The 16,398-nt window shown below is 36.0% G+C and overlaps 1 protein-coding gene across 7 annotated transcripts in view; it reads right to left on the reverse strand.

The window, feature by feature from the left end:
• Positions 1-8,630: 8,630 nt before the first annotated feature.
• The window catches only part of APLF (aprataxin and PNKP like factor), a 91,859-nt gene continuing 84,091 nt past the window's right edge, over positions 8,631-16,398 (reverse strand). Inside the window, exons 10-12 of one of the 7 annotated variants that reach the window (XM_082356378.1) lie at positions 15,012-15,053; positions 12,802-12,889; positions 9,029-9,148 (exon numbers count right to left, since the gene is read on the reverse strand). In XM_082356378.1, the coding sequence (XP_082212504.1) occupies positions 12,846-12,889; positions 15,012-15,053 (86 nt within the window). In that variant the 3' untranslated portion in view covers positions 9,029-9,148; positions 12,802-12,845. The other 6 variants (XM_082356381.1, XM_082356380.1, XM_082356377.1 and 3 more) reach the window with 6 other exon arrangements.

Here is a 16,398-nt window from a genome sequence, read left to right on the forward strand (position 1 = left end):
ATCATCTTAACTTGTACCCATGTACAGTGAGGCTGAACGCATTTTCACATACACACTGGCAAACCGCTTATCTTCTATGAATCACCTGTTCATGTCTCTTGTCCATTTTTCTTTTACATTGTTCATAGGAGATTTTTATGTGTATACATTGCATATACTGCAAATATTTTCCCTCAGTCTGTTGCTCTATTAAAACAAAATTTCTTTATTTTTGAGTGATGTGTCGTGTTTTTTCTTTATAGATTCTGAAGCGTGGGTTTTGCTTAGAAGGGCTTTCCTTAACATTAGGTTAGGGAACTATTTTACATTTCCTTCCAATATTTTCTTTCCCCCATGTTTTTTCTTTAATCCAACTGAATTTTATTTTTCAGAATCTGAGGCAAGAGTATAATTTCATTATTTTTCAACCCAATTGGTTTAAAATTGCACTTTTATCATAAGTTAAATTCCTATATACACATGGGTCTGTTTCTAGAATCTCTATGCTGTTTCATTCATCTGTTTGTCTCTTCCTGCATTAATAACAATTTTTTAAAAGCACATATACCTCTATTGCTTTGATATAGACATTTTGACTAGGTGGTTGAGTCTTATTGTTCTTGTTCAAAAATTATTGATTTGTGTAGTATATTTTTCTTCAAAGTGAACTTTAAAATTGCAAACTCGTAAAAACTTTAGGTTGTAAAACTCTATAAAAAATACATTCAAAATTTTACTTGAGATTTCATTGAATTTACTGATTAGAGAGATTTATATATTTTTCCACTTCACTGAGGTATGATAAATAAAAATTGTATATAAGGTATACAATGTGATGTTTTGACATAATATATATTGTGAAATGACTACCACATCAAATTAATTGTCTTTCAACATTGCGTTTTTAATCTAGAAATATAGTGTGCATTTCCATCTATGTCAGTCTCTCATGTCCTATAGAGTTTTAATATCTAATTCTATAGGTCTTACACATTTGTGTTAGGTTTACTACTAGGCATTTTCGATTTTGTTGCTCTTCTGAATAAGATACTCATTCATTACATTTTCTAACTTGTTCCTGCAGATGTATAGGGAAGCTGTTAATTTTTGGTGATCTTGTATCTAGCCAATTTAAAAAATATCCTTGTTAGTTTTAATAATTTTTCAGTTCATGTGTTTCCTAAGTAGCCAAACATGTTGCAGATAGTAACAGGTTTTGTTGGGTTTTTTTTCCTATCCAATACGGAAAACTCTTATTTCTCTTCATTTCTATGACCTGGAGAGGAAGACTGAGAAGAACATGAAACTGTAAAGGTGATCGTGGAGACCCTTGTCTTGCTTCAGACTTCTTCTCTGGGAACACTTCTAATGTTTCCCTATGAACTGCAATGTTTGCTGTAAATTTCAAATAAATACTTTCATCAAGTTGAAGAAGTTTAATTCTACTCCTAGCTTACCAAGCGTTTTCTTCTTGTTAGTTAGTTTTTTGAAGAACAATGTTGAATTACCCAGTACCATTTTTGGCTTTTCAGGAGATCATGATAAGCTGTTCCTTCTTTAATCTGTTAATGTGATGAATCACATTAATAGATTTACTGACACTGAACTACCCTTATACGCTCAGCATAAATCCTGGTATGTCATTGTATCTTAATGCACTGTTGGAGACAAGTGAGTAATTATTTAGGATATTTATGTCTATGTTCAAACTGAGATAAGTCTGTAAGTTTTTCAGTGCTGTCTTTGGCTGATTTGAAGAACTGGAGAGTTTTCCATGTTTTTCTACACTCTGTAATAGTTCTTATAACAGGAGGACTGTATACTGAATAAAGGTTTAACGGACTTCACTTGTAATCCCCAGCATTTAGTACCACAGTAGGGGCAGATATTTGAATACTTTCCATTTCCTCTATAGCTACTGATCTATTCAGATTTTTAAATCTATTTTAAAGTAAATGTTGATTAAATTATATTTTTATAGAAAGTCATACATTTATCTAGATTTACAAACATACTGACAAGAAGTTGTACATATTATCTTACAAAAATTTTACAACATTCGTATGTATAGTTCTAACCCTTTTTGTTTCTAATGTCTTTTTGCCACGTGTCTATTTTATCAGTCATTTCAAAGAATCTATTTTTGTGTATTATTGATCAAGTCTACTGCTTTTTTGAATCTTTTATTTCAAGTTTTCACTTTACTAATTCTGTCCTATTTTCCTTGGGTTTATTTTGATGCTTTTGTCTTGCTTCTTGAGAAAACTATTTAGTTCATTTACTTGTATTCTTTTTTCCTAATATATACATTTAAGGCTATATATAACTGTAGAGGCCAAAGATTGAAGCAGGGAGCCCAAGCTGATAGCAGTGGAAGTTCAGAGATAGAGTCAGATTCTGGATATATTCTGAAAGTAGAACCATCAAGATTCTGCTGAGTGTGGGAGAAAATGGAAGGTCAAGAATAATATCAGGGCTTCCCTGGTGGCACAGTGGTTGAGAATCTGCCTGCCAATGCAGGGGACACGGGTTCGAGCCCTGGTCTGGGAAGATCCCACATGCCGCGGAGCAACTGGGCCCGTGAGCCACAATTACTGAGCCTGCGCGTCTGGAGCCTGTGCTCCGCAACAAGAGAGGCCGCGATGGTGAGAGGCCCGCACACCGCGATGAAGAGTGGTCCCCACTTGCCGCAACTAGAGAAAGCCCTTGCACAGAAACGAAGACCCAACACAGCCATAAATAAATAAATAAATAAATAACGTGAATTTCTTAAAAAAAAAAAAAAAAAAAAAATCAAGTTGTTTAGCCTGATCAGGAGAGGAAGCTTTGGGGGGTAGCGAGGAGGGCAGTTAGAATTCAGTATTGAACATGTAAAGTTTGAGATGTCTGTCATACATTCAAGCAGAGATGTTGAGTAGACAATTGGGTATGTAAGTCTGGAATTTAGGGAAGAGGTCAGGTCTTGAGATACAAATTTAGGAGTTATCCGTACATAGAAAAAACAAAACAAAACAAAACAGAAGATTGCATGAATCACCAAGCAAATGAATGTAAATAGGAAAATGAAGACCAAGGACTCTGCTGCAGGGTACTCAGCATTAAGAGCTCATGGAAAAACTAAATACCCAGCAATGGACACTGGGAGTAAGGCAGAAAAATCTCAAGATACTCTAATTTCCTAGAAGTCAAATCAAGGAAGTGTCTCAAGGAGGTAGGAGTGACTTATTGTTTCAAATGTTGCAGAAAGTTCAAGAAGAATGAGGGCTGAGAATTGATCATAGGATTTAGAAGAATGATCATTGATGCTCTTGACCAAAGCAGTTGCAATGGAGAGGTGATAAGGAAAGCTTGAGTTTCAAAGGAGTAGAGGCATTGGTGACAACAAGTATAGACAACACTCTTGGGGAATTTTGCTGTTAAGGGGAGAAGAGAAATGTAATAGTAAAGCTGTAGGGAAAAGTGAAGTCAGAGGAAGATTTTCATTTGTTTTCAGGATGGAAGAAATATTCTTTATATGGTGATGGGAATGGTTCAGTATATAGGCAAAAACTGATGAGATGAGAGCAAAAGGGAGGAATTACCAGTGTGATATCCACGAGCATGAAAGAGGTGACTGAATATGGGGGATTGGCTTTAAATAGGAACACAGACAATTCAACTGTAATATCAGGAAAGACAACAGAGAATATGGGAATAGCTGGGAGATAGGTAGATACAGGTGAGAGTCTGTAAGTTCTCATCTAATGGCTTCAATTATCTCCATGAAGTAGGAAGTCAAATCTAATCTCAGTACTTAGGCTTGTATCCATTCTGTAGCAACTGACAATGTTCGCTACTTTCTCTTTTAATAGTCCCTCAACTTTTAGCTTCTGCAACACAGCAAGTTCCTGACATCTCTCTTCTCCAATTCCTTTGAAGTCTTCTTTATCTTCCTACTCCTTAAATGCTGACACACAAGATCTTGTCTTCAACTCTCTTTTCCATATTTATCACTCACCCCTTCATTGATTGTAGACATTACTAGTGTTCACTCCATCTGGTTCTCATCTTTTCTGGGCACCCAAACTGTACTTTCCAGGCCCCTTTCAGTGGGCAAGGAGATGTGACTACTTCTGGCCAATGGGCTGTGAGCATGAGTGACACTTCCAGCATGAAGCATTTAATTAACAGGGTACAACCCTCCACTTTCTTTGTTCCCCTTGCAGTCATGATTGGTAAGTTTTCATGTTCCGGTGGTGCAACTACAAGATGACAGAGGTTCTGAAAGCCTGGAATGATGAGTTGCCACATGAAAGACACTGGCCTGAAGTCACCCAACACAAAAACCTTGGCTTATGAAAACTTTCCTTGTGTTCAGGCACTGTGATTTGGGGATTACCCCACCATAACTAGCCTAGTTGAATGGTACAGTGATCTAATTGAGTGGTTCTCAAAACATTGAGGCTTAAGACTCCTTTAACTCGTAAAAATTATTGAGGACCCTAGAGAGCTTTTGTTTATGAGGGTCATATCTATACTTACCTGTTTTGAAATTATAACTGAGAAATTTAAAATATTTATTTGCAAATGCTTTTAAAAATAATAAATCCATTATACATAAACATAAGTAATATATTTTATGGAAAATAATATTTTAATTTAGTGAAATGAGTGGCATTGTTTCACATTTTTGTAATCTCTCATTTTGTAAATCTCTTTAATGCCTGGCTTAATAAAAGACAGATTCTCATGTTTGCCCTCGTATATTGTTTTGCTCAAAGTATATAGAGAAAATTAGGCCTTATACAGATATATAGTTAGAAAAGGAAGTATTTTAATAGGCTCTTCAGATAATTGTGAATATTATTTTCAAAATGTCACCCAAAATAGACAGCAGCTTCTGAGATGTTAGGTGCAATGTGTAACCTGAAATCATATTAATGAATTTTACAGACTCTGCTACACTAAGTTTCATTGGTCTATCTTATGCCTTGAATGGATCTTTTACCCATGCCTGATTTTATAACACACATTGGTCATTTGGAAAATAATGGCTTGCTCAGTTTTGTAGATCTCCTAAATGTGGACACATTTCATTGTATTATATCACCATCGATATCATAAGAGTTTTAAAAGTTTTGGGAAGCTATCAAGCTCACAGTGACATACACAAGTTTTCTAAAATTCTAATTTTTTCTTTGAAAGCTCAATTTTTACAACTACAACATATACTGTTGGTTGTTTTCCTTGAAAAAATAGGCTAAGTTCATTTTTGAGGAACTGTCTGCCACATACTCAAATTTGAATAACCACAGTATGTCTGCCAGTCACTCTTGAAGATAAAAATTGTGTTCCATGAAAAAAATCTGCTAGTTCAGATTGTAACTCAATCAGACAAAGGCTCTGCCTCAAGAATGAGACTGTATTTCAATATACAGCAAGACAGGACATTTCAATTATACTCCAGCATTCCTTTCTTGGACTATTTCATTTCTACCCATTATGCTATTTGCATACTTGCCTCACTGCCTTTGTGAGCTCTCTGACTGTAGACCCCGTGTCCTTTTCTTCCTTGTATTCGCCACAGTGTTCAGTAGTCACTGTTACTGAATGAATAAATATCCTATCTTCCCAAATAGACTGTAAGGACATTGAAAACAGAAACTCTATGTTATTCTTCTTTGAATCGCCAGCACCTAAGACAGGGTCTTGGGCACAACAGAGTACAACTGTGGTTGTTTATGATAATCAAGTTTATTATGCATATTATATCAAGATGGCCGGTAATGATCTCAGCAATTATTATCATTTTTCTTTCAATACCTACTGTAGAGCAGTTTCATAAGTTAGGTTTGCAGATTGGCAGGAAGAAACCAAACACACATACACACACACGAAAGAGAAATTAATGGAACAAGGTGGTCACACAGAGCAGGGTTGGATATAGCATGTTGGTGTGTGGTTTCCGCCTCCATGGGCTGTGTTGGCGACACTGAACTCTGCATAGGTAAATCAGAAGAAAGTCACTATCCAGTTATTGTCAGCTTTATATCACCATTCTGGAAAAATTATGCTCACAATCTATTTGCTTTCATTACAATGAATGTTTACAACCACTAGGATCTTCTAGTTCTAGAAACCAACAGTATCAACAAAGCCATCCTCAACCTGGGAGAAATGCAGATTCAGCGCCCATGTGTCACTGAAAAATCTTCATGTCTCCAGCTTCCCAAGGTCCCAGAAAACCCACCTCCCTTCAAGAAGTCAACAAAAAATATCTGCCTTTAGAATTAAACATGTAGGTGAGAAATGTTATCTGTGATCATTTTTAGATTGAAGGAGGAGGCTGGGATATAGTTTAAATTCCATGAACACCACGACAGGGAGAGTTGGCTCTTATCCACGTTCAGCACAGCAATTAACTAAAGAATCAAGTTTTTGTTAATATTGCTTTTGAGCCCACAAATGTCATCAGTTTTCCCTCTATTTTGAGAATCATAGACTTAAATATAGTCCAATTACAAGTGGCAAATTTTTCTTACACTTTAGTCAATTGAGTTACATATTTATACCTTTGTTATACTCAAAAGTGTCTTCAGGATGATTATGAAAGGCACATCAAACTATCCTTAAAAAAAAGCTACCATGAGTTATCACATTACTCTACTTCCAGCAAGAATATATTCTGATATTGAATGTTTTTTCTTTCTAAAAGACGAGTGTCACCTTTTGCATTCTTTTTTTTATAATACCCTTATTGAGATATATAATTCATATGCCATAAAATTCCCCCTTAGAAAGTGTATATAATTCAGTGGGTTTTAGTATATTTACAGAATTTTGCATCATCACCACTAATTTTATGACATTTTTATCAATTCATAAAGAGTCTTCTATGCATTAGGAGTCACACCCTACCCCCCTCCCTCCTCTAGACCCTGGCAACCACCGATCTACTTTCTGTCTCTATGGATTTGCCTATTTTGGATATTTCATATAAGAGTTTATACAATTTGTGGCCCTTTGTTCTGGCTTCTTTCACTTACCATAAGGTTTCCAAGGTTTATCCATGCTGTAGCATGTTTCAATCCTTCAGTTCTTTTTTATGGCCAAAAAATATTTGGTTGTAGAGAAAGACCACATTTTGTTTATCCATTCATCAGCTAATGGATATTTAGGTGTCTCCACTTTTTGACTATTACGAATAATGCGTCTATGGACATTGTGTACAAGTTTTTACATGGACACGTTTTTAATTCCTTTGGGATAGATCTATGAGTGGATCAAGGAACACTTTAAGGATTAACTTAGTGCAAAATGAGAATAAGTTCAAAGAATTTTTTTCACAGGTTTTTCAAGCCCCCAAGACTAAAGGGACATTAGGAAAGAACGTTAGTTCCTAAATAACAACAGAGAGAAAATCAGAATAATAGACAATAGAGAAATACTTACCTTTTCCTTGCTGTAATTTAAGTAAATTTTAATATTATACAATTTCTTGAAAACAAATTTAAAGACACTAAGAAAACAATTATAAATCTGTCTTGCTCTTTTTAGATATACATTTTTAGGTTCTTTTAGAATAGAAAATATTAGTGTTTAACAAGGAAACTTTTGGTTTATGATTTATGATTTCAATACTGTATCTACTGCGTTGTGTAGATACCCAAATTAAAGATTCTAAACTATATTTCAAAGATTCTAAGTCATCTAAAATGAAGAGTATTACAGAGCCTAAAGTAGTTTAAGAACAGAGATACAGGGACTTCCCTGGTGGCACAGTGGTTGGGAATCCGTCTGCCAGTGCGGGGGACGTGGGTTTGATCCCTGGTCCGCAAAGATCCCACATGCCATGGAGCAACTGGGCCCGTGCGCCACAACTACTGAGCCTGCGCTCTAGAGCCCGTGTGCCACAACTACTGAAGCCTGCACACCTAGAGCCTGTGCTCTGCAACAAGAGAAGCCACCTCAGTAAGAAGCCTGTGCACCGCAACAGAGTAGCCCCTGCTCACCACATCTAACGCAGCCAAAAAAAATTAATTAAAAAAAAAAGAACAGAGATACAGAGATACACTACATAAAATTGGAGAAGAAGGAGTTTCTTCTTGAAATAAAAGGCCAGCATCTTGAATGCTGGCAGACAACTTGCTACTTTCATCTGAGGATAAAAGAACTAATATCCTTTGAGAAAATTATGGTTAAAAATAATTTCTTTATTCTTAATGTAAGGACAGCAAATTGAGAGCTAAAATAATCAGGCAGGACTTCAGTTTGAAAACGAAATGGTCAAATTCTTTGAGTTTTCCTAAATACTTTTAAACTCAGACATACAGTAAATTACAGAGTTGGGACACAAAATAACATCCCCAACATGGTGGACATTTCTCTTCTACAGTCTAGTTGAATCTATTTGCAGTATCCATTTGGTACTGATTTCCCTGTTTCAAAGAATAAAAGTGGTAAATGAAATTGCAAAGCTCACATCTAGGGTTCTAGAAAAAATAACAGCCATTATATGATGGCTGTTATTTTTTAAAGCCTGGTTCTGCTTGAAGAATTACTTTAATAGGAATGAAAGAAGCATGCTTTCCCACCAATTATGTAATCTGCCTGGTTATACTGGCATAAGTATTCTATATAAAGACAGAATCTTTGGAAAAAAGAAACCAATGTTTTGTGCAAACTATGGCTTTTACTTTTATTATAAACAAACAAAGTACATGAAAAATATCAATTATTTCTTTTTAACTCTCTGTTTGCTTATTTCCAGATGCTTTAAATAGGATAGAAAAAGCAAAGCAACAAAACAAATTCCATCCACTACACTGAAGGCTGACATTTTAGTGTTTCACTTGTAAAGAGTCAATAGTAAAGTCATAACTATAAAAAGAAGGAAAACAATTATCACTTAAGTGCTTCCTTAGTTCCTGAATTATTTTTCCACAAAGAAATGGTAAATATGAGCCATATATTACTGCAGAGAAGAGTTACTTTTTTCTTTTCATAAACTTTTTTGCTTCTTTCAAAAGCCCTTCCATATCTTCCTTTTCTAGGTCTTCCTTTCCTGGTTCCCAGTCGGAATCTTCATCTGTTGGCTCATATTCTTCTTCCTCATCATCTATAATGCTGTCATTCAGGTTGTACTCACTGGGTTGCCCAACACTGTCATCTTCATCTGAAATGTTTCTCACTGAAAAACAGTTTAGTACATAACACATCAATTGCCACTCAACCTGGGATTAGAAACATCTAACTGTAAAATATCCTTTTCTGCCAAGAAGAATTAATTTTACTTAATACAAAGCTAACTACTACAAATTTCTAGAAAGGGGGCTAAAGCTCTCATTTGTTATAATTCTAACTTTTTTTGAAACATTTGCTTAATTCTAACTTTTCCTACCATGAGGCTCCCAAGACTAAAATGTCCTCTGAGATTCATCATAATGGTTCCTTAATAATATCATAATCATATTCATGCTACCCTACCTTCCACTGTGGTAGAATGTATTTTTGTCCCAGTAATCCACTGTCGCTCCCTGTGATGTGATTCTATTTACCCACCCCCACTGACATCAGACTTGGCCAAAGAAAAGTGAGTGGAAGTAACAGCTTCCATGGAGAAGCTTTAAGGGCCTTTCTGTGGTTCTGCTATTGCCATTTCCCCTCTGCTAGGAGAACAGTGTGTCCCAGATAGAGGCTGATCCTTCAGCCTGGATTCAGGATGAGAACACACATGAGACAGAGCCACAGCCAACATGCAGCTACATGCATGTAACATGAAGGAGAAATACACCTATTTATCGTTGTAAGGCACTGAAATTTGAGGACTGTTTGTTATCGCTGCAAACCTAGCACAATCTGATTGACACACCAGGGTTGTGACCAAATGAGGAAATATAAGCTTACATACCTTGGAAAATTTAGCTCATGCTTCAATAAGATTAGGATTACTATGGTAACAGCCATTAGAATTTACAGAGTTCTAAATAACATTATAATAGAATTACAATTCTAGAATTCTTCTGTCTCAAAACTCATTTCTTCCCTCATCCCCCTCTGTTTTATTTTCTTTCCACAGTGAGCAACAGAGTTGGTTTAAAATAAGGCAGTGAGAGACTCTAGGATGATGTGGAGCATTTAAGAAACAGGTAGGAAGATTCTATCTGGAAATCTTCTGAATGGCAGAGGACAATCCCTGTGATGAAGAGCAAATGTATGGGTTAAAAATGTTTGTACTTTTGTATATGCTTTAGCTAACTTCTTCCTAAAACGTTCATATGTAATAGATATAACTTAAATGAAAGTTAAGAAATTTGATGGGGAAAAAATCTGATGGGAGAATGATGACAAAGGAAGTAATTTATCTGTCTTCTTAACTTCCATAGCCCAGACAATTATATTTTTCTTAATAATCACTACTCATTCCAAGAGGATTTGAGATAGCTTATAACAGTAATAATGAGACAATAAAAATACAAATAAAAGTAGAAACTAAGAACAAAGAAAGCAGAATATATGTCAACCTCAATTTTTAACATAATTCATATAAATTGAGCATCAAATTTCTCCCCGAGTTTCTTGGTAGCCAAGGCTAAAAAGGCTACATAATAATTTGCACAATTCTCATTAGCATAAGAAGCACACCAGTTCCTTAAGGGAAGTCTGGCATTATATTTATTTTTGTACACTTCTTATCTCCTGTAAGCATCCTGAGGGCATGTTTTATGTCTAACTAATCTCGACTCCCCATATAACTTTTATGATAGAATACAACTGAAAAACATTTAGAGGGTAGTTTGCAGATGGGGAAGGGAGTGAGGAGGGAAGAACAGCAGTATTTCTGTTCTTGTCCATTTTACCCTTGGAAGTATCTCGTATATATAACTAATGACATCTCAATAAAGAGTTTCCTTTCAAATTCTGAAATTATCTTAGCAGATTTATAAGAAAAATATATATGAAGCTGAAACAACTTTAGGTTCTCCTACTTTATTGGCTGTTACTTCTCCATTTCCTTTGCTGGATCTTCCTCATCTTTCCAACCACTAAATTTTGGAGTGCCCAAATTTCAGGTTGGGTCTCTTCTCTAACGTACTCCTTAGATGATTCCACCTAGTTATATATCCTAAATTCCCAAATTTATTACACCTTAAGCTCTGACCATTGCCTAAAGTCCAGACTCATTTATCTCACTGACTATGTATTATCTCTACTTGGTGACTAACAGAAATCTGAAACTCAACATTTCCAGAACAAAACTCTTGAGGTATTTCACCCAAATCTGGTCATTCTCTTATCAATCCTGAATGTATAACTCCTCCAACTTTCTAACCTTCCAGCTGCTTTGGCAAGAAATCTTGGGGTTACCCATGAATAGCCTCTGTAATATTTAATATGTCAAAAGATCCTATTGGCTGTACTGTCAAAATACATCCACCACTTCTCACATCACTCCAATACCCTGGTCCCTATACCACCATTTTCTTCCTGGTCTAATCCAATATCCTCCTAACTGGGTTCCCTACTTCCACTCTTATCTGTTCTCCACAAAGAAGCCAGAAAACCTTCCAATAGCTTTTTATCTCACTCTAAATAAGATCTGAAGTCCTCATTTGTAGCTCTTGGCCTCCAAGACCCTACAAAACTGGCTCACTTCTAGCTTTGCTGATCTCATCTACCATTCTTCACTTACACTTTGTTCCAATCCTACCCTCTCTTCGTTGCTCCTTGAATAGTCCACGCAGGATCCTCTCCAGGGCTTTTGAAGCACCATTCCCATTGCCTGACATACTCTTCCCTCAGAGAATCACCTGCTTGCTCTCTCCTTCAGCCCTCTGCTCTGATGTCAAATTAAGAGAGTCCTTCTTTTACTGTTCTATCTGAAATGGGACCTGCCCCCCACCCTCATGCACACCCTTGCCATTCTGTCCTCTTACAAAGCTTTATTTTTCTTCTTAGCAATTATCACTACGTGACATAATTGTTAACATGCGCACTGTCCACTTTCGTGAAATACTACAAAAGCAAGGCTTTGTCTCTATTGTATCCTCAGCTCCTACAACAGTGCCTAACACGTATAAGGCACTTTATATACATATATTTGTTAAATATATGAATGAACAAATGAACCATTTGCGAATCAACTGCTGAACATCTTTAGTTTACAGAAACCCTTCTTATTTCAACCTACACTTTTAATCACGAGCCTGCCTGTCAACACAATGTATTACATTAAAGACTTTTATTTAAATCCTGCTAATTGAAGGAGCTTTAAGCCTCAATGAACACTGGAAATCTTTAGCAACTTACTGGGTAGGCTCATTTGTTCAGGCGATAAGGATGTATTAATCAGAAGACTTACACTTGTTTCATCAAAAATTTGTTTTTCTCTATCAAATCATCATTACACTTGATGTTTACGTAAACATCACATTAATGTTCTTTTAACAGGAGGTTCAGAATCTGAAAAAACCATAGGTAACAGAACTCAATGTAGCTGGTAGTCAAATTCCAGAACGGGTACTTTGTGCTTTAAGTGAAAGCACCTGAAAAGCCAAAGTCATGATAAGGGCAAGTCAGTCAGTGCCAGAACTCAGCTCTGTGTCCTTTGTTAGTGGTCCCAGGTCGACATTTCAGGATTTTGAATGCTGACATCTTTGTGGAATCAATTAAGTGGGCCCTCCTGTAGCAAATTCTGTAGTAGTGACTTTAAATATTCCACAATACAAATGCCATCCGGATGGGAGGGGTTTTTTTTTTTTTAAGTGCTGAAGGTATTTTTAGAGAAATAAGTTTCTGCCTTTCAGTGTAACTGGGCCATAGAGATAACGAAACTTTACTTACTTGGAAAATGCCCTGAATCAGCGCACCTGTTGATCTGAATTATTTCATGACTTCCTGAATCGTGGGAATAATCTCAGGAGGCATGGTTCTGAAATAAATATGACTAGCACCTAACCTAGGAATGAAATGTCTGTCTTTACCATAACAATTAATAAGTTTTTATGCAAAGGGAATTCAGAGAAAGCAAGAGAAAACACCCGTGCAAGTATTTTCTGAGCAAGCTGAAGCATGGTATCTGAATATCTGGATTTAAAGTGATGAAGCCAGTAAAGTTCATATAAACCCTCCTGTTTGCTACACACAAATTTCAAAGAAAGCCTCTCAGACAAGGAAGCTTGTTGGTTAGAAAATCAGACAACTCAGTCATGGGAGTCACATCATAGAAGATCCCAAGCCAAGACCCCAAAACTGTACACAGAACACCACGGTTAGTGAAAAGCTTATTGAAGTACAAAAATAACAGAAGAGGGAGTAGTAGCTGTTTAATATTTTTAATCAATAGCAAAAAATAATTTTTGTAGTTTTATTTTTTGTAGTTGTGACTTCCAATAGATTTCCACAGAATTAAATAGTGTAATACTGTTTTAAAAAAAATAAGAGCCTACATTTAGCATTTTCTTACATTGCAGCTACCTTATTTGAAATATAATTGTTGAGCATGTCTAAGAAATCAGAAGTGAGCTTGTTTCTTCCAAATCAAGGTGAGCTTGGAAGGAATAATTTTTCCTCTATCTTCACATAAGTCACTTTTAAGTTTCTAGCTGCTAGTTTTTGCTGTTTTTATGTGGTGTTCCATTCCCCTCACCCAACAAGAAGTCTCTTTAAAAAATAGCACGGGGGCTTCCCTGGGGGCTTCCCTGGTGGTGCAGTGGTTGAGAATCTGCCTGCTAATGCAGGGGACACGGGTTCGAGCCCTGGTCTGGGAAGATCCCACATGCCGCGGAGCAACTAAGCCCGTGCGCCACAACTACTGAGCCTGCGCGTCTGGAGCCTGTGCCCCGCAACGGGAGGGGCCGCAATAGTGAAAGGCCCGCGCATCGCGATGAAGAGTGGCCTCCGCTTGCCGCAACTAGAGAAAGCCCTCGTACAAACTGAAGACCCAACACAGCCAAAAATAAATGAATAAATAAATAAAGTAGCTATAAAATTAAAAAAAAAAATAGCACGGTTTAAGAAAAAGAGATAGACTAGGAGGATAGAAGTATAAAGATCTGCGTCATGAAGCCCATGACAATGAACAAGGCATTTAATGGAATTTATCTTTTTATCTGTGAATCAAAGGATGTTGATTAAATGACCTCAAAGATCCTTTCCAACTCCAAAGTTCTAATTTTAAGGACAAAGCAGGAATTTTCATTTTCTCTACATGAATATGAAATGTAGAGACAGGCTGACAGCTTGACTACTTGAAACCAGCACAAGAGAAATAAGCCGTCACTTTTTAAAAAAAACTGATGGGTAACACTGTTCTACCATAATAATGAAAAATAACAACCTCTAGAAAAAGTAACAAACTCTTTAACATATTTGAAACAACATGCTATTAACTATTTGGTATTAGGATATGGTAATTTCTGACTTTTCTATTTATGCAGAGGAATTTATAATAACAGAATGACAATTCTGAAGTTTGTATCCAATATTTCCTGTACAATTTAAAATTTCACCATCAAAGTCTTATCCGAAGAACCAAGTCTGCAGAGCTACTGAAGAGTATACTGTGTCACACGCATGCTGGAAGATTTTTACATGGAGAAAAAAATCTTTCCAAATTGCTGATTTTCTCCAAATAGTTTTCTGGTAATAGGCAATAATAAGACAGATGTCTCATTACAGCTTAACATCAATAATTCTTCAGGTTTTATTTTCCTTTCTTTTCCAGTATATCTTAGGACTAGTTAGGATATTAATTTTCATTTAAGTGGAAAAATACTTTAGCCCAGTATCTCTAAAGATGAAAGCTTACTACACACTATAAGAATAAACAATTTTAAATGCCTCATTTTACTACTAAAGACCAAGCTATTAGTTGGGGTATTCATATTTTAACTTCAGGAAAGTAGTTTGTGCAGGTCTGATCCACTTTATTACACATTAAGTTTATTTCTTTTTTAAAACACCACTGCATTAGCCTTTTTTATGTTCCAAAATCTCTCAGGTTTCCCCACAGTAAGCAGCAGTTTACAGAATCTCATTTAAGTTTCACCAACCTTCCTTAATAGCTTTCTTTCTAGATCTTTTAATTTCTACTTCTGAAAAGAAAAAAGTCTACATAAGCACATGTGTGCATACATTTGCAGAACTAGAGAAATATGAAAACAGCTATCAGTAGGACATTCTAAATTTTGAGCCATGAATGGTACTGATCACCTAAAATCATGACTATCACATAATAATCAAAGCCAGAAAGAATGACTCCAATAATCAGGTAATAAAATGCTGATGATAATTTCTTTCAAATGCTGTCAACAAGTAAGGTAGCTAAGAAAGTTTAAAATAAAATTTTCCTGGCATTGATTACTCTTGTATTCAATATGTTGTGCTAAAACGGTAGCACTATGAAAAAGGGTGGAAAGTTAGTGAAATTTTAAACCAATTAGACATACAAGAAGCTTAAAAGATGATAGCAGTCAAACCTACAAAAATCGGAATACACTGCATAAATTGTTACGTGTGTGGAAGAACTTTACAAACTGAAGTGTTTTAGGAGTGCTACAAATCAGAAATTAAATAATAAGAATTTCATGTAGTTATTTTGTATTATAAAATTCTATAGCATTTGGTATATAGTATATGGGTCTATATTAACTTTTATTGTTTTATTATGTATTTATGATACCCCACCTCAAATTTAACATGTGTTAAAAAAAAAAACCCACAAACTACCTAGTTCTTCCTCCCGATATCTATTATCATCTCCAGTCTCCTGATCATTTGTACTTTAATTTTCACTCATTCCTACTTCCTTTACCTCATCCCACCCCCCACACCACAACCAATCAGTTGGCAAGTCCTATTGACTCTTCCTTCAAAATCTCACTTGCATCCAATCTTATCTTCCTACTTTCACGGTAGCCTAGTTCTGGTCCTTTATTCAACTACCTAACTAATCTCTAGAAGGCTTTGCCTACTCTAATTCAGACTGCTCATCACCAGGGATAAAATACTGGCTCACCATTATTTGTCAGTGCACATACCTCTTTGGTCTAGGTTTCAAGAGCTTCTATAATCTGACCTCAATACATCCCTTTAGTATCATTCACAGTAACTACAGAGACTCTCCCTGTCAGTTAAACTGATCCACCTTCTAACTCCAAACACAACTTTCCATTTTCTACTCAATGTCCTTGACTGATCTATTATTCACTTTGTCTGGGATGTCCTATACCCACCCACGCAAAGCTAAGAAACAAAGATAACTGAAATCCTACCATCTTAAAGACCAACTTAAAATTCCCTTATCAAGTTTACCCTGATAAACCCTGGCAAAAAGTGCTCCATCCCTTTCCTCCAAGATTTTAGAGCATCTCACCCCAAGCATGTAGAGCCAGAGCTGGTTCTCATGTATCTCTGTAACTTTGCTCACTTGGAAGACAC

Source organism: Balaenoptera borealis (genome assembly GCF_965194805.1).
Source record: "Balaenoptera borealis genome assembly, chromosome: 15".
Taxonomy (NCBI): domain Eukaryota; kingdom Metazoa; phylum Chordata; class Mammalia; order Artiodactyla; family Balaenopteridae; genus Balaenoptera; species Balaenoptera borealis.